General features: G+C 43.4%; 1 protein-coding gene across 2 annotated transcripts in view; it reads left to right on the top strand.

Moving 5' to 3' along the window:
* Window positions 1-15,358, top strand: part of LOC122932871 (aryl-hydrocarbon-interacting protein-like 1) — a 117,938-nt gene extending 102,580 nt beyond the window's left edge. For both annotated transcript variants that reach the window (XM_044287520.1, XM_044287521.1), the window contains exon 6: window positions 14,857-15,358. In XM_044287520.1, coding sequence (XP_044143455.1) covers window positions 14,857-15,059 — 203 coding nt within the window. In that variant the 3' untranslated portion in view covers window positions 15,060-15,358. The remainder of the gene's footprint in view (window positions 1-14,856) is intronic.
* Window positions 15,359-22,895: the final 7,537 nt, after the last annotated feature.

Raw genomic sequence — 22,895 nt, forward strand, 5'->3', positions numbered from 1 at the left:
AATATGGAATGCACATGGATGTCATCCGTATTTTCTGTGGATCCGTTTATTGCTGACTGCAAAATACATACGGTCGTGTGCATGAGCCCTTAAAGAAATGCAAAAACTGCAGGAATATACTACATTTTGCATGCAAGCATTAGGAATTATGTAATATATAATGTATATCCCCTATACAAACTGTAATAGTAATTAACAATGAGGCTACAATAAGGCTTCGTTCACACAGATATGATGCGGGTGCTTTATTACTTCAGTGTTATGGACACAATACCTGAACCTCCTGTAGTTAGTCAGAAAATAAGTTAGTGCGCCATAGCACTGGTTCTGAAGAGTGTTGCATCTGTCGACAAGACTTTTTTCCTCCTGCATAATGGAAACCAGACTGATCCGTTATGCTTTCCCATAGACCTCTATTATGACTGGTCAAAACGGAATGCCTCTAAAAGCTTCCATTTTGAATTCCACCTTACGAATTCCTTTATTTTCCGTTATAACGGAAAGCAATAACGGAATTCATAACGCTGATGTGAACCCGCCCTTAGTCATAAGCCCTTTGAGTCATATGTGTCAGCTTTACTAAGAGGTGCACGTCTATGTGCCACAAACTGGAATCTATTGAAGATTTTAGTATCAATTTCTGCTCTAATTTTACATAAATGATGATAAACGTGTCGGTCCAAGGAGGCCTAAATCCCTTCTGCTATAAATGTGGTGTGCGCAGTGAAGAATCCAAAAACAAAATGCTACACATGCAAACATTTGCAACTTTTGAGAGTCAATAAACTGGTGTACGGCATTAAATTCCCTCCAATGTGTGATTTTTCAAGAGTTTACTGTTAATATATCTTAGTATCTTATAGACCGAGAATAAAGAACTATGGGGGTCACATACTAAGACTTTTTGGTGTATATCTGTCACAGGTTATTTGTGCTGCAATCTGTGATGTTTCCCTGCTCACTCCAGGTGTAAAAAAGGGGGCGCTTGGGCGGGGAAGTGGCCAGGCCCATCTCGTTTATCTTTTTCTAGACCTGTTTTGGGCGTAGAAAATGGTCTAAATCTACGCCAGCAAGAGAGCTGGAGGAGATTTAGACAGGTGGTGGATACACCGAAGTTATGTAGAGGCCGGGGCCTCTACATAAATGTAGCGTATCCACTGCCCGCTAAAGGAGTAATAAGACCAGAGTTTTGGACTTAAAGGGGTTAGCCAACCTCTATAATGCCCCCCAAAATGCCCAAGCCCCTCATACTGGTCATACTTATGCCCGCATGGCCAACGCTGAATCTCCCCATCGCGTGGATCAAAACATCTGACAATGGGGTTGCGGAGATGTCAATAGCAGGTCGTGACGGGAACGAGCCTCCCTAGCGTCACCCGCGATGCTAGGGAGACTCGTTCCCGTCGCGGCCTGCTATTGGATGTCCCCCCCATCACCGGATGTTTTGATTTGCGTGACAAAGAGAATCAGGGGCAGCCATGCAGGGAGCAGAAGCGACACGGGTGTTGGGGAGCAGGGTAAGTATGACCAGTATGAGGGGCCGAGACATTTTGGGGGGGCATTATTGGGGTTGGATAACCCCTTTAATAAATGACCCCCTAGAACTTTATGTAAAGTAATCAATTTTTTCACAAGAAAACAACATCACACTGTAAGCCTCTAAAAATAAAGGCAGGGAAAACATCCATTTCTTTAAACATTGTTATTACTTTGTGCCATATGCAACAGTAGAAAATAACATGTGTTAGCTGGAAAACAGTGTGCTCACCATCAGTGCTGTCTGTTGTTTGTCTCTGTTCTTGGATAACCGCCAGTGCAAAGATAAGATTATAGAGACAAGGGGGCTGCAAAATGACTGCAAAGGACAGAAGATCTCTCAGCTCCTTCTCTTTAATTTCATTTCAAAGGTCAGAGGTTAGCGCTGTTTGTATTTCTACTTGGCATGGCTTCAGACCATGATCCAGGACCCATTTCTTGCTTTAATTTGTCCTTTTGTGTCTTTGGAAGAGCATATATGTTGCATGTATCTTTTTACTCTGGTACCCTCTGCCCTGCCAGGTTACTTTCTCTTAATACAGTTTCCTGTACAATAAGATTCTTTTTCTTCACTCTCCCCGGACAATGTGATCCTCTACACCCTAATAAAATCTGACATCGCAGAACAAGCTGGTCGGTGACACTAAAGCTAATCTGAAGGTTTTCTGACCTGCAGTGCCTCCCTTAAGACTGCAAACCTTTGTTTTCTGTTGTTCTCTGTCAAAGTTCGTTTGTTGGTGAGATCTGTGTCTTAACTCTCAGTGACAAGGAAGGTTGAAGGGGTACAACAAGAGGAAACCACAAACGAAATACCCTTTAAAAAAGAAAATAATTTTCTGTTTTCAAATACATTTAAAACTTTGTTCTTCCTTATGTTTCTTTTTGGCTCAACGTATCTTAGATTACAAGATGACAAGCTTTTTTTTTTTTGCTTTTTTTTTTTAAGACACGATTTTGCGATATTGTATCATGAGATGTTTACTCTATATGTGTCCTTGCATGTCCACCCAGTAGTTGTGTTAGGTATTACAGTCTGTCAAGGGTTTTGCTAGCAACTCACAATATATTTTTGAATTTGTTTCATGAGAAATTGGAATCCTTAAAGTGGTTGTCCAAATGATAAAAACAAGGTCCCCCCAGGCAGAAATAATCATAAAATAATAAAAGAGCATATACTAACCTATTTCTCCCACTGCCACTTCCTGCTGCCCAGCCACGCCCACCTGTGAAGGAGCCCAGCACCGACTATGTGTCACAACCAGACAGCTGAGAAGCTCTGACAGAGGCCTTTCAGAACCTCCTCCTTGAGTTTCTGTGTTGTGGTATTCAGCTCCTCCCCTCGTTAGCCTCTCTCAGCTGTCATGTGTTGGACTAATTGCTTCCCTTTAAATTCTTCCCCAGAAGGCTTTTCTGGGCGGCTTATACTACTTCCTGGAGTGTGTGTGCACGCTGACTCTATCCTCCTGTTTGCTTCTAAGCTAAGTGTTGTACCTTTATCTGTTATTTTCTGTTTGCTGGATCCCAGGTGACCCTGACTCCCTCCGTATCTTGTGTAGGGAGCCGGTGGTCGTGTCCCCTCACTATTGTAGGGTGCTCAGGGCTTTATAGTCAAGGTTCGTGGATATGCAAACCTCCACCATTCGGATCTTTGCATAGGCTGAGCAGCCAGGGAAAGTGCCAGGTCTTCTGCAAGGGTCTCCCTTGGTTCCTTAGTTTTTGGATCCAGCGAGTCGTTTATACATGTTGCTTTGCCTTGTTTCCTGTACACCGTCCGTGACATTATAAGCCGCCATAACCGTCTCAAGCATGGATCCGGTTTCACTTTTGGCTGAACGCTTCCAGGGTCTTTCATTGGAGGTAGCTGATCTCCGTAAGATTTTTTCTCAGCTTCAAGTGACCGGTTCAGCTTGCGTTCATGGAGTTTGTTCTGAGCCTAAGATCTCGCTCCCGGATACGTTCTCCGGGGGTAGTGAGAATTTTGTGCGTTTTAGAGAGGCTTGCAAACTCCATTTTCGCCTTCTTCCCCACTCCTCTGGTGATGAGGAACGGAGGGTGGGGATCATTATATCGCTGCTCAGAGGTAACGCTCAGTCCTGGGCCTTTTCGCTGCCGGAGGGGGCACGGCCTCTCCGTTCAGTGGATGAATTATTTTTAGCCCTGGGTCAGATATATGATGATCCGGATCGTATTGCTCTGGCTGAGTCTAAACTACGTCTATTATGCCAGGGTAAACAATCCGCAGAAATATACTGCTCAGAATTTCGGAGATGGGCAGTTGATACTGGTTGGAATGATGCTGCGCTCCGAAGTCAATTTTGCCATGGTCTTTCAGAGGGATTGAAAGATGCATTTGCCTTTCATGAGAGGCCTATTTCTTTGGACTCTGCTATGTCTCAGGCCGTTCGTATTGACAGGCGTCTTAGAGAGAGAGGAGAGATGTCCCCTTCCTGTCATACTCAGTCCCAGGACAGTGCAGCGGTCCCGTTCTGTGCGCAGGAGTCTCAGTCGCCGTCAGTCCCTTCTGAGCAGGAGCCCATGCAGCTGGGGTTGATTGCCTCTGACAATAGAAGATTCAGCTCGCATGGGAGGGTTTGTTTTTGTTGTGGAGGTATAAATCATTTGGCAAATATTTGTCCCTCTAGGAGATTCAGGCAGTTTTCTGGGAGTAATAAAGAAACAAACAGGAAAAAATCTTTTAAAAATGTTCCGTCTGTTACTATTGGCAGGGTTGAGGCGGAAATTGAAGGTTTTCCATTTGCTTGTAGTTCCCGTTTTGTCCTGCCGGCTAGGGTGGCGCTAGAGAGCAAGAACATTTTTTGTGAGATTTTTGTGGATAGTGGAGCAGCGGTTAATCTCATTGATAATCAATTTGCGATAACTCATGGTTTCCAGGTGCGCACTTTGGGAAAGGATATTCCTGTTTTTGCTATCGATTCCGCTCCACTTTCTCAAAAATCATTAAAGGGCATAGTTCACAATATCCGTTTAATTGTGAGTGATGCTCATGTTGAGGATGTGTCATGTTTCGTCCTTAGCGGTTTACCCACCCCTCTGGTGTTGGGGCTGCCCTGGCTCACTAAGCATAACCCCACCATTGATTGGCAAGCGAGGCAAATAAATGGTTGGAGTGACTTTTGCAGAGAGAATTGCCTCATGACATCTGTTTCTGAGGTTGCTACTAAGACTGTACCATCTTTTCTCTCTGAATTTTCGGATGTCTTCTCTGAGAGTGGAGTTCAGGATTTGCCCCCGCACAGGGAGTACGATTGCCCTATTAATCTCATCCCAGACGCCAAGCTGCCTAAATCTCGTTTATACAATCTTTCCCAACCTGAGAGGATCGCTATGCGTGCTTATATCTCTGAGAGTCTGAGAAAGGGACACATACGACCCTCAAAGTCACCTGTTGCCGCTGGTTTTTTCTTTGTTAAGAAAAAAGATGGTTCTTTAAGACCTTGTCTGGATTTCAGGGAGCTGAACAATATCACAATTCGTGACCCTTATCCGCTTCCTCTGATCCCGGACCTATTTAACCAGGTTGTCGGGGCTAAAGTCTTTTCCAAATTAGATTTAAGAGGGGCATACAACCTGGTCAGGGTCAGAGAAGGGGACGAATGGAAGACGGCCTTCAATACCCCTGAGGGCCATTTTGAAAATTTGGTTATGCCTTTTGGTTTGATGAATGCCCCAGCCGTTTTTCAGCATTTCGTGAACAGCATTTTTTATCATTTGATGGGAAAATTTGTATTGGTGTATTTGGATGACATTTTGATTTTTTCTCCCGATTTCAAAATTCATAAGGAACATTTTTGTCAGGTCTTGCTCATCCTGCGGGAGAATAAATTATATGCGAAACTGGAAAAATGTGTGTTTGCGGTTCCAGAAATTCAATTTCTGGGGTTTCTTCTCTCCGCTTCTGGTTTTCGCATGGACCCCGAGAAGGTCCGCGCTGTGCTTGAGTGGGAGCTTCCTGAGAATCAAAAGGCGCTGATGCGTTTTTTGGGCTTTGCCAATTATTACAGGAAGTTAATTTTGAATTATTCTTCTATTGTTAAACCACTCACTGATATGACCAGAAAGGGGGTAGATTTTTCTTCTTGGTCAGTAGAGGCGCGTAAGGCTTTTTCTGATATCAAGGAGAGTTTTGCTTCCGCTCCCATCTTGGTGCAACCTGATGTTTCTTTACCCTTCATAGTTGAGGTTGATGCTTCTGAGGTGGGTGTGGGGGCGGTCTTGTCTCAGGGTTCCTCTCCTGCCAATTGGCGACCGTGTGCCTTTTTCTCAAGAAAACTCTCCTCCGCAGAGAGAAATTACGATGTGGGAGATAGGGAATTGTTGGCCATCAAGTTGGCTTTTGAGGAATGGCGCCATTGGCTAGAGGGAGCCAGACACCCTATTACCGTATTTACTGACCATAAAAATCTGGCCTACTTGGAGTCAGCCAAGCGTCTGAACCCGAGACAGGCCAGATGGTCGTTGTTCTTTTCTAGGTTTAATTTTGTTGTCACGTTCCGCCCTGGAGTTAAGAATGTGAAGGCAGATGCCCTGTCACGTTGTTTTCCGGGAGGCGGGAATTTTGAAGACCCGGGTCCCATTTTGGCTGAAGGTGTGGTGGTCTCTGCTCTTTTTCCTGAATTGGAGGCAGAGGTGCAGGCAGCCCAGTCAGAGGCTCCTGATCTTTGTCCTCCTGGGAGGTTGTTTGTGCCTCTCGCTTTAAGACACAAGATTTTTAAAGAACACCACGATACGTTCCTTGCTGGGCACCCGGGGGTAAGAGCCACACTGGATCTCATCGCTCGGAGATTCTGGTGGCCTGCGCTTCGTAAGTCGGTTGAGGGTTTTGTGGCAGCCTGCGAGACTTGCGCTCGTGCCAAAGTCCCTCATTCACGGCCATCAGGTCCTCTCCTTCCCTTACCCATTCCTTCCCGTCCTTGGTTCACATCTGTCCATGGACTTCATAACGGACCTGCCTCGTTCCTCGGGGAAGACTGTGATTCTGGTGGTGGTGGACCGTTTTAGCAAAATGGTGCATTTCATCCCTTTTCCTGGTTTGCCCAATGCTAAGACGCTGGCGCAGGCATTTGTTGATCACATTGTCAAATTGCACGGTATTCCTTCAGACATAGTCTCTGATAGGGGCACGCTGTTTGTTTCCAGATTCTGGAAGGCTTTCTGTTCTCGCTTGGGGGTTCGGTTGTCATTCTCTTCTGCTTTCCACCCGCAGTCGAATGGCCAGACAGAGCTCGTCAATCAGAATCTGGAGACATATCTGCGTTGTTTTGTGGCGGAGAATCAAGAGGATTGGTGTTCTTTTTTGTCCCTTGCTGAGTTTGCTTTAAATAACAGTCGTCAGGAGTCCTCTGATAAGTCACCATTTTTTGGTGCATATGGGTTTCATCCACAGTTTGGGACTTTCTCGGGAGAGGGGTCTTCTGGTTTACCTGATGAGGACAGATTCTCCTCGTCTTTGTCATCTATTTGGCAAAAGATTCAAGATAATCTAAAGAGCATGAGTGAGAGATATAAGCGTGTGGCTGATAAGAGACGTGTGCTTGGTCCGGACCTGAATGTTGGTGATCTGGTGTGGTTGTCTACCAAGAATATCAAATTGAAGGTTCCCTCCTGGAAGTTGGGTCCTAGGTTTATTGGGCCTTACAAAATCCTGTCTGTCATCAATCCTGTTGCATACCGTCTTGATCTTCCTCAGACTTGAAACCTTATGTTCAACCCATTGTACCCTCGCCTTTGCCTCCTCCTCCGATTATGGTTGATGGGAATCTTGAATTTCAGGTCTCTAGGATTGTGGATTCTCGTCTTGTCCGTGGTTCTCTTCAGTACCTTGTTCAGTGGGAGGGGTATGGTCCTGAGGAGAGGATGTGGGTCCCAGTGACGGACATTAAGGCCTCTCGTCTCATCAGGGCTTTCCATAGGTCCCATCCTGAGAAGGTGGGTTCTGAGTGTCCGGAGTCCACTCGTAGAGGGAGGGGTACTGTCACAACCAGACAGCTGAGAAGCTCTGACAGAGGCCTTTCAGAACCTCCTCCTTGAGTTTCTGTGTTGTGGTATTCAGCTCCTCCTCTCGTTAGCCTCTCTCAGCTGTCATGTGTTGGACTAATTGCTTCCCTTTAAATTCTTCCCCAGAAGGCTTTTCTGGGCGGCTTATACTACTTCCTGGAGTGTGTGTGCACGCTGACTCTGTCCTCCTGTTTGCTTCTAAGCTAAGTGTTGTACCTTTATCTGTTATTTTCTGTTTGCTGGATCCCAGGTGACCCTGACTCCCTCCGTATCTTGTGTAGGGAGCCGGTGGTCGTGTCCCCTCACTATTGTAGGGTGCTCAGGGCTTTATAGTCAAGGTTCGTGGATATGCAAACCTCCACCATTCGGATCTTTGCATAGGCTGAGCAGCCAGGGAAAGTGCCAGGTCTTCTGCAGGGGTCTCCCTTGGTTCCTTAGTTTTTGGATCCAGCGAGTCGTTTATACATGTTGCTTTGCCTTGTTTCCTGTACACCGTCCGTGACACTATGTCCTCCGAATCTCCTCCTTTTGTCACCGATAGATTGCCATAATTTCGCGATGCGCGAGCTCGCGCATGCGCAGTTCCTTCCCTGAGGCTGATGCCAGCACAGGGAAGGAACACTATTACGGCAATCTATCGGTGGCGAAAGGAGGAGATTCGGAGGACATAGTCGGTGCTGGGCTCCTTCACAGGTGGGCGTGGCTGGGCACCAGGAAGGTTCGTACAGCCCCTTGGGCACCTTACAAGACTAATTTACATATCTCTAAACTCCTTTTTTAAAGGAAATAAAAGCACACAGCTCTATAGGACCGGTATATTGCGGACATGCTAGCGGCGATCTAGCCGTGCATGTCCGTATCTCTATAGCCTAAAACTTGGTGACAGAATCCCTTTAATGCTTTGTATTATTGTAATATTATTTCACTGTTTAGTTAATTATGCCTAAACTCATAGTTACCTAGTTGATACGGTTGAAAAAAGTCAAAAGTTCATCACGTTCAACCAAGGGATAGGGCGGACATGAATCCCAGAAGAAAGTGAGACTCAGATTTCTACACCTTTTCATAAGTATTATGTCATTTACTTTTAAGAATTAATCTAAACTCTTTTCAAAACTGTCCACTGTTCCTGCTGTGACCACGTCCTGAGGTGAATCACAGATTTGCAGTTCTTACAGTAAAGAACGTTTTCCTCTCCAGTCCGAGGCAGTGCCCCCATGTCTTTTGAGGGCATTTTACATGGAACAGCTTTTCATCCTATATTTTGTAGATCCCATTTATACAGTATATGGATTGGATGGAAGAATGGAAGCTAACCTTTTCTTTCTGTGAGGGGGAAGCTATCTAGCTAGTATTGCATCAGCCAAGTTTCAACTTAGCTCTACCTGCTGTTAAAGATAGATGTTAGTTCAGTTATAGCTTAGCCTGAGAGAGAGAGACAGCAGCCATTCCAGTCTGGGTCTATTTGTGAGATGCAGCAGCCTCAGAGCCTGGTTGAACACTTCTTTGGCTTTTGCTGGTGAGACACCCATATTCACTGAAGCTGAAGGAAAAAACAGAAAATGTGCCAGGAGAGAATCCCTGCGGGAAGTAGGAACAGATATCCACAGACTGTCCAGAATCCCAACGCCGTGCATGTTAGTAAGGTATTCGCTGTTTATGGCCCAGAGACTTTGCTGCTTGTGAAAGGATTAACAGTTAAGCACCTTTCACACTTATATAATGGTTTGACAATCTTTATCCTTCAGTCTGGGAATTGCAGAGCTGATTGTGAGACTTTTTGCATGTGAATGGTTTATAATACCTGGCACCTACCACACTGTGTTGCCATTTGTGTGGATGGTCTATAGTCTGGGACGCCTACCACTTTTTTAAGTTTTGCATTCCTGTGATCATTTTGGAAAGGTTGCAAAGTGTTTAGAAGGCGATCAGGGACTACTACTCCTATAATCACCATTATTAAAGCTATTGGGAAGAGACTGCACTGTGACTGTCACGGTGGGGAGTGGGGGAAACCCCCCACTGTACAATGTCAAGTATAAAGGGGGAGCAGCTAGGTCAGGAGCTCAGGATCAGGTCACCTCTTATTGCGTCCCTAATCCTTGCCCTAACTCCTAACCGTAGGAGCGGACCTTGATGGTAGGACGGCTCATACCCTGGATTCCCTTGGCCATGAGTCACCCTGAGAATCCCTTACATAGTAGCAGGGGAGAGACGACCTGTTCCTCCCATACACAGGAACAGGAGTCTCAAAGGGCCTAGCTGCAGGGAAAAGTGGAAGACTGAATACAGCAACAGAGACAGCGGGTAAGAACACCAGACAACAAGCTTACCTGCTGCTGCCTCCACGACTGGAACCCATGCAAACGTGCAGGAGCCCACTCACCAAACAGGACTCCGTACTAACAACACCACACACAGGTATCCAGCACACCTGATACTGCCTGGGCCCAATACAGCAAGGTGCACGGCAGCCCCAGGCAGCACTGCATACAGACTTATGGTTCACCCCTCCGGGAAACCAGCCCCCTCACGGAGGTAGACAAGTAAATGTCTAGCCTACATGCAGGATGACAAAACCAAACACACAAAACATGGAACACCAAATACCTAACCCCACACCAAACATGCACAGCATGTAAGGGAGGAAAGACATAGCTGGAGAACCCGGGATGACATCGCTGATGACATCGATGTCTTACAAGGTGGCCCTCAAGGACTGGGCAGATAGAACACCCTGGACTGGAGCAGAGCTCCAGCACCAACGACAGCTGAAGTACAACTGACTCCAGCCAGGGAGCCACAGGGGATAAAACCCTAGTGACCACACCCAGTCAGGGAGTTAACCCTTCCAGTACCAGACAGAGGGAGGATACCACTAAAAGGGGAAGGGCACACACCAACCAACAAGTAACACATTACCACAGGCAACAGCATGCGTGGCAACCATGTCACGGAGCACACAGCAAAAGTCGAGACACTGCCACCACATGCCGAAACAGCAACACGTTGCCCAGGGCAACTGCAAGAGTGGCAAAAGTGTCCCTGCGCACACAGCAAAGGCCGTGACAGTGACTTTCCTTGGTTTGATATAGTTGGATGTAGTACAACTCTCATTCTGCACTTCAGTAAAAAGATAATTATTTATCTCCTACAATCGGCCCAGTTACTGACTCAGCACCATACAATGGCCACTTCACCTACATGCCCTGTCTCGTACCTGCACAACACTCATAACACCAAGAGCACCCCAACTATCATCAGGCAGGAGCCCCAACATTAGGGTGTGCCCCGAGAGAAGAAAGGGTATGCTTTCCTATCACTGCCCAACCCTAGGGAACATCAGTGTGAGGATTGCCACTGTGAATGATTATTGCAGCCAGATCCACCCACTCCCAGCCTCCGTCCCGCTCCTATTGGGCCAGGGCACATGCTTCTGATTTGAAATCAGCCCTGCACCCCAAGTTATATGCAGATTCTGTTGCAGAAATTTTCTACAGGGCTTGTGTAAATTTTTTTATAATATCATATACTTTGCTGCAGCTTTGTATACTGCAGTGCAGTACACTACAGTGCTGAATTTTATGCAACTGCAGAGTTACAGTCATGGTAGCTTGCAGGTTGCAATGCTGCTCTATTCACTTCCATTATATTTCAAGGCAGAAGTGCTTCACAGCGATCTTTGGTTGCAAATGCTTCTCACAGCCAAAGCTATCATGTAGCCCCAGCCTTAGGGCTTATGCACAGAGCTATTGCTGTTTTTACAGTCCGCAAAACACAGATATTGGCTGTTGTGTTCAGCATTTTGTGGAATGGAACGTACTGCCCCCTGTAGAATGGCCCTATCCTTGTCCGTAAAACAGAAATGACTAGGATGTTTTTTTTGTGGGTTTGTGGAACTGACATATGGATGCGGACAGCACACAGTGTGCTGTCCGCATATTTTGCGGCCCAGATAAAGTGAATGGATCCACATCTGATCCACAAAAAATGTGTATCGGATGCAGACAAAAACCACAGTCATGTGCGTGAGCCTGTAACCTCAGTTTTGCATGACAACTGTGCATCTATAAATCTATGCCTCTTCTCAATTACAGATGACTTCTGGAATCGAAACAACAGGTTGCATTCATCTGTGCAGTAAAATTAGTCATATATGAAATGGTTAGCATTGATTGATGCCAACCTGACTCCTGGTAACAGCTGAATGGCCATTGATGCATTACATTGAGTCTGCTGGATTGGCAAGGGGGTGACTTCTCCCTATTATGTCCATTTACCTTACGGTAAGCAGGAGACTATTCCCTATGTCATTCTTATGGACATAAGGACAGGGGTTGTTCTTAATTATCTGAACAATTTTTCAGTTGTAAATACATCTATGGTTTTAAAAATGGTTATTCCCAGCAATAGAAATCTGCTTCATTGGTGGGAACATTTATTACAGTATTCATGTTTCAGTATTTTCTCATTCATTATAGTTAAAAAAGCTAGCATTGTAGCATTTATCATGTCACTTTCCAGGGTGTCCAACGTTAATCAAGATTGAGAAAACTTTACTGAAATGCCTTTTTTTTATTCTTTGTATTCAGGATCAGACACATATCTAGTGCATCCAGGTATTCTGATTTAGGAGATCCCTATATAGATTTTCCAGCTAGAAGAGTAAATGGTTGGGATGAATCTGCTGACTTTTCATTTTTAAACAAAAGTATATATTATATATTAGTATAATAGTATAAGTATATGCATCATAAAGACACCAGGACAATTGACAGATCAAAAGGGTGCATAAACAAATAAACATAGATCAAATGTATTTCAATAGTTACAGGAACAATCAAAAATACCAGTCTTTATTCTAAGCCTCTTTCTCTAATTGCTTCCTGAAGTTCTCTTTTCGAGGACCCCATGGCGTACATCAATAACAGTCATATATTTTCTTCTGCTCTTGTGACAAGCATAATTTTTTATATACAAAATAAAGCGAAATTCTCAGAAAGCTTCTCTGCTCCTTCTTGTTCTTCTTGGCAAGTGTAAAACCGTAAACGGCTTTCAACCAAAGATTATCTACTGAGCTGGGAGATTAACACCACTTCAAAGCCAGGGGATTTGAAGGACACAGATTCAAGGAAAATTGCCCAATTTACAGATCCAATATTTGGTATATCACATCATGAAATCATGCCGTGTACATAACAGCCCATGAGAAGCCCCTCTAAATCTCTGAGTGTAATTAATTTGATGTATTGCAGCTCTTTATAGTGAAACAAATGGTTCTCTCAAAGACTCAAAGGTTTATTCTTCCTTTCTTCAGGTAGAAATAATAATTGCCACTCAGGAGGGATTAATTTTAAATCTGCTTAAAATGTATGTACAAAGACATTGTGAATTATACATATAGAATTATTAAAGTAGATATCAATTTAAAGGAAACATGTACGTATAATGCTTTCTTTGAATTCATATACAATGGGTTTCATTGCAGCTGACAGCAGTATAAAGGGAGAATTGACTCATTTTCACAATTGGAACTTCTTATTTCGAGGTTGCCTTGATGCAGTTGATGGCCTTCTCCTAAATAAATGTAATTGTTTCAATTAAAACATATTTACTGTGTCTATTAGGTAAGGGGGAAGCAATCTTGAAGAAATGTACACCTATCCTGGCATTTATCAGGAATGAAATATTTGTTTCTGATAATTGCCTGATTGTGAGCAGAGGTGAGAGCTGCATTTACTTGCAGCAAGCCTTTCCTTTATATGGGGAAAAGTGATTGCTACACCACTTGCTCTTCCCCATACAGATTCATCTTTGTTTGCACAGGATAATTTGATGCCCAGAAACAATTATTTTGGTGCCTGCATCAACGATACTTTAATCGGTGAACGAGCCAGAACTCTGGCTTCAAAAAGTTGCAAATAGGGCTTTGTGACTTTTTGGGTTTCCTTGTGTAAAGGTTCTACCACATTTTGCAATTTTAGACCACTCATTCCAGTTTTGAAAAGTGGCTGGGAAAGTGGATATGGTTAAACTGTCAAACCAATCTAAGCCAGATTTATTAACTTTACTGCACATTTTTTGAAAAGTTGTTGCGATCTTACTCCGGTAAACAGGTGACCACCTGCACAAACAGAATGAAACAGAGCCTACACCGATCAGGTGGTCTTTATGGTTTATGGTCTAAATTGGTAGTCCTTTCCCATTGTTAATGCTTGACCTGATGTAATCAAGGTCAGATTGGCCCACCAGAGTACCAGAGGATCCTCTGCTGGGCTCAGTCTTTGAAACCTTAGTGGGCCTAAAGGTTCAGGAGAAAAGAAAACATTAAGCTGCCTTTGGAGCTAATCCCTTGCCACTAGGTTCTATTTCTTTGATTCAAAATCTGTTAGACTTTATTGATGATCAAGGCTTAGGTCCTCATAATAATTCTGCCAGTTGGATATTTTTAAAATATAACACAGTATGCTTTCTTATAATAGTCCTTTTTATCAAGGAGTGAATGCAGCAAAGACTGCCAGAAGTAGGTCAAGTCCTCTGATATACATAAAGTTAAAAAATCTAATCTGCACTGCTCCCACTAAAAGAGAGGGTCAGGTAATGTTATTTAAATAATACAGTGTATCCAATACTTGCTGGTTAGTTGTCCAAATGTACGGTAATTGCAGCTGCTGCTGTTGTCCAAAACTTCTGTTATTGCCTGTAATAAGCACTAAACAAAGGTGCCCATGTCCTGAATTTGTATAAGAAACACATTATACATACATCTCCTATAGTGGAACATCTTTTCAGCAAAAACATATCTCCAGAAAAGGGTATGTATTATACTCACAAAAGAGGACACAATAAAGCATATAAAATGTGCCCAGGTAGAATGTGAAAGGTAGAATCTTAATGGTTGCCTTGGGCAACTAAGCTAGTTCTACTTTACACCAGTCATAAGTATCCCCCAAAGTCTTTTTACCAGACTCTGCAAGATACAAAAGCATGCTGTGCTATGCTTTTGTATCCCCCCCCAATCTATACATTAAACAGATGACAAAAATGTTATGTGAACCCACCCTAAGCATATTGAACCTTTTTTTTTTCTTCTATTCTTGGCATGCTTTGGGTGGAAACCTCCTTAACTAATAACAACGTAGCAAAATGTGCAATTTGTTTCTTCTTCCACTAGCTTTTCCCCTGAGCTCTCCTGTGCTCATAACCTCATACTTCCTAATATCATGCTTTGAACTATGACTTATTAAGAAGTTTTAGCACTGTATTGTACTGGTCCACTGATCTCAGTTGCTTGATTCATCCTAGGTTTGGTGAAGGCTTATTTTCTTCGAGCTAAAGCTAATGCCGAAGTGTGGAATGAAGCAGAAGCAAAGAAGGATTTTGAGAAAGTCATAGATCTGGATCCAACACTAAGCCGTCAAGTAAAAAAAGAAATAAGGATGCTGGAGACAAGGATGCAAGAGAAGGGAGAGGAAGAAAAACTCACGTATAAGAACCTATTTCCATAGAGATCCAAAATCACATCTACACTGTATGTTATACTGGCATCCATAACTGGTGTTGTCACACCAGCCTCAATCAAAATCACTGCAAACAATGCTTACTGATCGATCATATAAAACTTTTCCTATTTGTTCCAATTTACTAATAATTTCCTTTATTGATACCTCATATGGTCGCTATTATTTTAGTAGATATGTGATAAAGTTGATTAAAAGATGTAATACTTTCTGACCTCTGCTGTACATGTTGGGACACTTGGAGGCATGTGATCAGTGATAATGCCACTCACAAGCACTCCAGGGGCCCTAACCGCACCCCTGTGCTGAGATCAAAGGAGCCTTTCAGTTGCTATGGCAGCTTTAGGCCCTCAAAAGGGTGCCTGCCGAAAACAATGTTCCTACAGAGCCCTGTGGCAGGGCTCTATAGAAACATACAAAGCACTTTCACCTTTTTCACATTTTGCTATGTTGTGGCCTAAAGCTAAAATAAATAAAAATCTAGTTTTGTCCCCTACAATCTGCACTGAGTAGGGGACTTTTCCCTTAATGAGAAAATGCAGACATAATGTTACGTATCTTTGCTAATTTATTGAAAAGGTAAAACTAAAATTTTGCATTGACATAAATATTCGGACCCTTTTCTCAGTACTTAGCTGAAGCAATTTTGGCAGCCATTACAGTCTTCAGTTTTCTTGGTAAAGATGCCACTTTGATTTGGGGATTTTCAGGTCTCTCCAGGGATGCTTGATTGGGTCCAAGTCAGGGCTCAGGCTAGACAACTCAATGACATGCACAGAATTGTCCCTAAGCCACTCCTGTGATGTCTTGGCTGTGTGCTTAGGGACATTGTCTTGTTGGAAGGTGACCGTTCAGCCCAGTCTGAAGACCAGAGCACTCTGAATCAGGTTTTCATTAAATTATCTCTGTACTTTGCTCCATTCAGCTTTCCCTCAACTTTGACCAGTCTCTGTGTCCCAGACACTAAAATACACCCCCACAGCATGATGCTGCCACCATTTACATGCTTGCCTGAAGGAATAATATTGGACAGATGATTAGCATTGCCTGGTTTCCTCCAGACAAGACGCTTAGAATGGAGAACATTCAATATATGTTTAACCAGACCAGTGAATCTTGTTTCTCACAGTCTGAAAGTCCTTTAAGTGCTTTGTTTGCAAACTCCAGGTGGGCTTTCACATGTCTTTTACTGAGGAGAGGGTTTGTTTTGCCCCCTCTACCATAAAACCCAGATTGGTGGAGTACTGCAGTGATGGTTGATCTTCTGGAAGTTGCTCCCATCTGTACACAGGTTCTTTGGAGCTTAACCACACATATTGGGTTCTTGGTCACCTCTGTTACCAAGGCCCTCCTCCCTTGATAACTTAGTTTTGTGGAGCTAACAACTCTTGGAAAAGTCCTGGTCGTTCCAAACTTCTTACATTTAAGATTTTAGGAGAACAATGTGCTCTTGGGAACTTTCAGTGCAGCAGACATTACAATGGGACCAGCAGGCATACGGGTAACCTCCAGCATTCCCAGATCCAGAAAAAAATGGCCGGCTGTTCTCTGCTGGAACTACTGCCTGCGGTGTAAAACAGGCCTTATTGCTTAAAATTAGTGGGCAATGCATATAGGGCTAAAAAAAGAGAGAACTACACCTTCCAGCATATCCAGGCTATTATGGAACACGTGACAGTACAGGGAGATGAGATAACTACAACCCCCAGCATTATCAGACTATTATTATACAACATCACTGGATATTATAAGAGAAAAGAACTATAACTCCCAGCATGTCCAGACTATTATTGTTGGGAATCAGTGAACATTACATGGAGGGGGATATAGTAAGACAAAACTACAACTCCCAGTATTAGGATGTTATGGACAGTCCCAGAACAACTAACCTCTCCTCCAGGCACATACAGAAGCTCCTCCCCAGGTTGTTCCCCACATTTTTCTCTCCACAGCTGAGAGCTCCATCTTCCTACCCTGGTCACATGATGATGACATCATCGCAGGTCCTTCTGCACAGCTTGCTAGATTTTCACAGCTGGCTAAGTAAGTGTAATTGGGGGTGGGGCTTTCCTGCATGGCCAAGACCCACTTCCTCCATGGACCCAATAGTTATCCCCTATCCTATCAGAATACCACTTACTAGTTTTTGTAAGGTGACTTTACTAAAATATTATTGGTATGTAACCTAAGACAACAACATTTATTTAACCACATGGACAAAATCTGCCACTGATTCAACAGTGGAAAATAGGTGTTTTCTGCTGTGTAATCCACTTTCAAAACACCATCAACAACTTCCTATAACTTGACAATGTACACAATAACTTTTTTCAGCAGATGATTTGAAAAATGCTTGAGTGACATTTTACTTCTTTGAAGCAGATTTGATGGTGGTTTTCCACAGACGTCAAACACATTGAGTAGGAGATGTATCTGGCAGTATTTCGTCCACAAAAAAGACCTAATTTTAACTGATGCTTCTGCTTCTGGTCTTCCACAGATTTTTCTGCTGTGTTAATATAGCCTCAATGAAGAACATTTATCAACTGCTTTACACCCAAAAACTTTATGTCAAAAAGTTGCAATATTGGTGTATGCCCTGCTTGCACAAAATTTGAGGTTGTCCCATTAGGACATTTGTGAACCGCGGACAAGGCATGTGGCTTGGGCTCCGCAACCAGAAAAAAACGCACATGCAGTGGTCAAGTTCAAGAAAAATGCATTTACTACAGGTTAATAAAGGCAAATTAAAGGCAAAAGAACAGGGAGAAGGACAAGCAAATTACACAGTATAGCATGAACAATACAAGGCAGATTCTGCAATAGTTTCCACTTTTACTAAATCCGCTTCTGCAGTACGGACACTGAAGGAGTAATATTCGCAAAACTATCCCTAACTGACCCTAACGTCACAGTTGGGTGCGCACCCCTTTTATCTCAGTGGTCCAGGTGGACCACTTACAGTCAGTAGAAGCACACGGTGGGCCCCCATGTCGTTCCTTTATTTGATAGCAAAGAGTCCTCTCTTCGCGGTTATCACGATATCCGAAGCAATAAAATCCTCCTCAGCAGGCAGGAAAACCAAATAGATGCAGTGGAATCCAACAGCAGATATCACTCAGCACACTGACAGTCCTGCAGAATCCATACACTGAGTTGTGATGTAAGTCGGGGGTTTTGCAGGTACTGTCCAGTACTCAACAGCACTGCGAGTCTCTAACTTTGGTGGCAATATACACAGCCACAATGTCAGTTTCACTGATTAGCCACTGAGCACAGTCCTTTCAGCGTGGCGCCACTAAGCATACTGTCTCTTTATACTCTATACTTTATACTCCGTCCGCCTCTGGACAGAAATACATACAGCTTGGCTGCACAAGACAGTCCTCTAATATTGCCACACACTCTCAATACAGCACAGACACCTATCTTTTCTCTTGCCAAGATGGCTGCTGCTCCCTGTCTCGTCTCTTCCTGCTTCTCTTCTCACACTCTGTCTGCAAACAGTTTGACATCATTGGGGGGGTTGTCACTCCAGCATCATATTACAATGGCTGCCGTCTTACAGGACCAGAAACACAGGAACACATATACATTCAACTTTAACACAGTTTAAACAGACTAATGAAACTGGGGACATCATTGGGCTGTTTCTTACACATATGTAAATCTGAGATAGGCGTCTCCTACATAGAGTAGTCTCAAGATGACAAGCCTTGCCCATATACCCTATTAGGGCATATGGATGTCCTAGAAGGATCCACTCTGTGTGCTAGATTCTTGCAACCATGCATGGAAGATTATGGCTGGCATGAAAAGCTACAATTGCACCCTTAATGGTCCTTGCAGAGGAAATGTGTGGCTACCCATGGATTCCCGCAGTGATAGCTGGTGATCGCCATGGGTGAGAGAAACCAGACATATGGAGGTCACCTGATTACCACACAAGTTTTTAATGAGAGAATCATTTCAAGACATTTCAAGAATTGGAACTTTACCTTGTACCAGAAAATCTTCTCTCGTCTTGTCAATTACTACATGATTAGAACATTTCTTCCATACCACACACCTTATTTTTTTGGTATAAAATAAGATTTGGTCCTACTGAGTAATTAGATGGTCTTCCTAATTATGGAAGATGATTCATTCAAACATAATTAAAGCTCACAATTCCACTTCAGAAACAAATGAAAGTAATAACTTATATTAAAACTATTTGATGAGAGACAGATTTGGTTACATTTGAAAGCTAAATAAGTGAGACATAAGTGATTATCGCGTGGGACAAGTGAATAAGTGGCGTAATAATCATAGGTGAGGGCAAACTGGTCAAGCTGCAAATTAAACCCTTCTCGCTGCAAAGTGCAAATGAGCAGACAATAATTGTCTATTATGAAGAAATTTTTTAGACACAAAATGAAGAGGTGCAGAAGTAAATTAGCATGGATCACACTGAATGAAAGCTGAATGCACACACCATGGTAAAATCTTACTTTAGACAATGGTTCCAAAGGCTTAAAGATATTATAAAGACATACATAACACAAAACGTAAAGTGTCTTACATAAAGAGTGGTGACGAGCGGCAGGTGCCATATTTGAATTTGTGATATTTCACGAATATTTCGCTAAATATTCGTGATATATTCGCTAATTCGAGACTTTGTTATATATTCGTACAATGCTATTCTATTGCGAAAAATCGTCATTGAAATATTTGTGTGCGCAGTCTCATTTTTCGCATAAGATAAATTATAATAAATAATTTAGCCTTCTCATTGGCCCACAAGTAATGGCCCATTACCGGCCTGCTTTTTGCTTGTGGGCCAATGTGAGAAGGCTAAAATATCTTAGTACTGAATTAAAATATTCTTTAATATAGTTTATCTTATGCGAAAAATCAGCAATTAAATATGTGCATTAATTGAATCACGTAAGGGCATTAAGCAACTTTCCTATTGGGTTGGCTTGGTAGAATTGTCGAATATGTAGAATATAGCGCTATATTCGTAATGCGAATATTCATATTTTTTTTTTCCATCTCAACCCATTACATTCACTATCACTAATGGGTTCAGATGAAAAAAAAACTAAAAAAAGAATATATTCAAAATATTCGCAAATTATCGAAGTGCTGATATTCGCGAGAAAAATTCACTATTGGAATATTCGCGCTCAACACTAATAAAAAGGCTATTTATAAAACCCACAAAATAATCTCAGATCTTGGGCGATGTATATCAGGCATTTCACATTTTTATAACATTTGCCATGAAGGACAGGGCATTTCTGGTAGGATGCTGTAGTCAGTGGGCCAGATTTATCATTAGCTCAAGTCAGAATAATGGAGTGAAAAAGTCGCAAAAAAATGCGCAAACACTAAAACTGCACACAAATTTGCGACTTTTTCTGCTTTGCACTATGCTCGCCAGTTTTCTGAAAGTGGCCGTGTTTTCTTATGTAAATGACTCTCTAGACAGATTTACTATTGGGACTATTTAAAAAGTCGCAAAAAAGTCGCAAAAAAATTTGCAATTTCACTCCAGTGTGGACCATGCTTATCTTATGAGACTTTTTAATAGAACATGCGACTTGCGACTTTTCAAAAGCTGCTTACTGACGGATAAACTGCTACCGTCAAACCACATTTATTACAGTCTTAAAGGGACGATCATAAATCTGACTTGGCTAAAACTGACTTTAGCCATATGTGAAAGTGGAGTGAGCTGTCAGAGTCATGATAAATCTGGCCCAGTGTCCAGTGGCAGTGGCTAGCTTTCAAATTTTGGGGGGGCACACTGGGGGCCAGGACAAAAGTAGGGGGGGCAGCTATAACAACGATACATTTACACAAGTAAATAGAAATGCTACAATACTGTACCCAATACCTAAAACCGCAACAGGGAAGAAAAGTCTAGCTGTCTGTGGATGACACTTTTATAGAGAGGGGGATCTGTGAATGACAATGCTATGGGGGGATCTGTGGATGCCACATACCGTATATAGCATCTTATGCTATATGTGTCATCCACAGATCCACCCCATGACAGTGTCATCCCCATTTCCCCCTCCATAACAGTGTCATCCACAGATCTCCCTCCCTATAACAGTGTCATCCACAGATCTCCCTCCCCGCCTCTCACAGGAGTGTACATATATAACATAAACATATTTCACATGAACACTTACAGTTACTTGGCTTGGCCCTTGAGGATCTCGGACGCCACTTCCACACTTTGGCCGGGGGCTCGGTGGAGCTGATGTTGTGTTTTATCCTAATGAGAAAGATTTCATAATAAGGATTTGGAGAAGGGGCAGAGGGATAGCAGAGCAGGGAGAGGCTGGTGCTGCTACTAGGGGGTCATACCATGGGGGAGTAATAAAGCCTACCATAATGCCCCCCAGTAGAAATAATTCTCCTTATAATGTGACAGTGCAAAAAATACCCCCTTATGCCCCCAGTTGAGCTAATGTCCCCCATAATGTGCCAGTATAAAATACCCCTATATAGTGCCCCCAGTAAATGCCCCCATAGTGCTCCTCTCCCCCCTTCCTGCACCAGTATAAAATGCCCCATATATCATGCCCCAGTAGATGCCCTCAGTGTCCCCCATAATTTGCAAGTATAAAATACCCCTTCTTAGTGCCCCCGTAGATGACTCCATAGTACTCCTTTCCCCCCTTCCCCATAGTACCCACCATAATGTGTCCCAGTATAAAATGTTACTGTACAGAGCCCCCCATATAAAACACCCCTTCTTTGTGGCCTCAGTAGATGCCCCTATAGTGCCCACCAATAATGTGCCAGCAATAAGTGCCCTCAATAACGTGCTACTGCCAGTAACAAGAGCCCCCCATCACGTTCCAGTAACAAGAGCCCCCCAATGTGCCAGTAATAAGCCCCCATCACGTAGCAGTAATAAGCCCCCATCACGTGCCAGTAATAAGCCCCCCTATTACGTGCCAGTAATAAGCCCCCCATTACGTGCCAGTAATAAGCCCTCCCATTGCGTGCCAGTAATAAGCCCCCCATTACATGCCAGTAATAAGCCCCCCATTGCGTGCCAGTATTAAGCCCCCCGTCATGTGCAAATATTAAGCCCCCCCCATGTTCCATTATTAAGCCCCCCCATCATGTGCCAGTATTAAGCCCCCCATCATCATGTGCCAGTATTAAGTCCCCCCATCATCATGTGCCAGTATTAAGTCCCCCCATCATCATGTGCCAGTATTAAGTCCCTCCATCATCATGTGCCAGCATTAAGTCACCCCCCATCATCATCATGTGCCAGTATTAATTCGTCCCCCCCCTCATCATCATCATCATGTGCCAGTATTAAGTCACCCCCATCATCATCATGTGCCAGTATTAAGTCACCCCCCATCATCATCATGTGCCAGTATTAAGTCACCCCCCATCATCATCATGTGCCAGTATTAAGTCCGCCTCCATCATCATCATGTGCCAGTATTAAGTCCCCCCATCATCATCATGTGCCAGTATTAAGTCACCCCCATCATCATCATGCACCAGTATTAAGTCACCCCCCAATCATCATGTGCCAGTATTAAGTCGCCCCCCCCCTCATCATCATCATGTGCCAATATTAAGTCCCCCCCCCTCATCATCATCATGTGCCAGTATTAAGTCGTCGTCCCCCTCATCATCATCATCATGTGCCAATATTGTAATAAAAAAATAAAAACACATACTTACCTCAGTGTCAGCGATGCGATGCAGGCCTCTTCTGGCCTGTTTCCCGCGCTGTAAGGCTCAGGCGGCGTGATGACGTCATCGCGCCGCCTGCGCCGGCCTCTGATAGGC

Source organism: Bufo gargarizans, chromosome 3 (assembly GCF_014858855.1).
Source record: "Bufo gargarizans isolate SCDJY-AF-19 chromosome 3, ASM1485885v1, whole genome shotgun sequence".
Lineage (NCBI taxonomy): Eukaryota > Metazoa > Chordata > Amphibia > Anura > Bufonidae > Bufo > Bufo gargarizans.